Genomic DNA, 1,526 nt, shown 5'->3' on the forward strand with positions numbered 1-1,526 from the left:
AGGAGACGCACTGGGACACAAGACAGGGACGTGTTAGGAGACGCACTGGGACAAAAGACAAGGACGTGTTGGGAGACGCACTAAGACAAAAGACAGGGACGTATTAGAAGACTCACTGGGACATGCGACAGGGACGTGTTGGGAGACGCATACTATTATTTATGGAGGAGACTCACCTGGTCTCGGGGCCCCTCTGGACCTCATACTTGTCCGTTTGGTATCTCTCCGATAGGACAGCCTGCAGGTCAGACTTCTCCAGCAGACGGTTGTCTGAGAGAGAGACACATGTCATTAACCTGTCTGTCTCTCTGTGATTGGCTGTGTGCTGTCCTAACAGACGCTGTGATTGGCTGAGAGGCACTCACACTGGTGGATGATCTCCTCGAAGGCCTGTCTCTGAACTCGATCTCTGAGCTTCAGCTGCTCCGAGATGTGTCTCTTCCAGGTAAAGTCCACCTGTCGCTCGGCCATGACCACCTGACAGAGAGAGAAAGAGAGAGAGACACACACAAACACACAGTCAGTCACACACACAGAGTGAGACACACAGTCTCACACACACACACACACACACAGTCACAGAGAGAGAGACACACACACAGAGAGACAGACACACACACACAGAGCGAGACAGTCACACGCACACACACACACACACACACACACACACACACACAGAGTGAGACACACACAGTCACAGTCACACACACACACACACACACACACACAGTCACAGAGAGAGAGACACACACACAGAGCGAGACAGTCACACGCACACAAAATGGATTATTAGCGGCTGTTAGCTTCACGGTTAGCATGTTTTGCTAAAACTGAGCCACAACACAAACAGGAAGGCTAAGGCGCTAACATGCCAACATTGAGTTATGATTAAATAAAAACAGCAGGTGCGTGTGACCCGGTCACTACGTGCGTGTGTCCCGGACACTATGACTGACTGTGACTGTGCGGGGATTATGGGCTGTTTCAGGGACACGAGCCCCCGTGACTCGGCATGTTAGCATGCTAACTTAGCCGTTTGCATGCTAGCTTAGCCGTTAGCTTTAAAAAGGATAAAACAGTGACCTTACAGCATTTAACTGCGTCCCGGGCTGGGCTCTTGTGCTCTACCGGCGCCTCGGTTCGGTGTTTTCACGGTGCTCGTGTATAAACGTCCAGTTTCTCTTTTTTAACGACATCATCTGTTCAACTGCAGACCGCGGAGTTGCAGCTCGCCGTCATAATGGCTCCGACCACACACTTCCGGGAAGGTCGCGCAAACATGACGTAGCCTTTATCAGGTATTTCGCAACTGTCGGTACACGATCCGTCCCATAGAAATATGAAGAGTAGACGCTGCATCGACCGCTACTGCCTACTATAATGCATAGGTCATCCCATAATACTCACCTATATAATAATGCATAGGTCATCCCATAATACTCACCTACATAATAATGCATAGGTCATCCCATAATACTCACCTATATAATAATGTATAGGTCATCCCATAATACTCACCTATATAA

At 49.3% G+C, this 1,526-nt stretch overlaps 1 protein-coding gene across 1 annotated transcript in view; it reads right to left on the minus strand.

The window, feature by feature from the left end:
* The window catches only part of LOC117940325 (autophagy-related protein 16-like), a 17,196-nt gene extending 15,881 nt beyond the window's left edge, over window positions 1-1,315 (minus strand). Inside the window, 3 exon segments of the mRNA XM_034865647.1 lie at window positions 177-270; window positions 366-477; window positions 1,089-1,315. Of these exon segments, the coding sequence (XP_034721538.1) occupies window positions 177-270; window positions 366-471 (200 nt within the window). The 5' untranslated portion in view covers window positions 472-477; window positions 1,089-1,315.
* Window positions 1,316-1,526: the final 211 nt, after the last annotated feature.

Source organism: Etheostoma cragini, unplaced genomic scaffold (assembly GCF_013103735.1).
Source record: "Etheostoma cragini isolate CJK2018 unplaced genomic scaffold, CSU_Ecrag_1.0 ScbMSFa_2220, whole genome shotgun sequence".
In the NCBI taxonomy this organism is placed as follows: Eukaryota; Metazoa; Chordata; class Actinopteri; order Perciformes; family Percidae; genus Etheostoma; species Etheostoma cragini.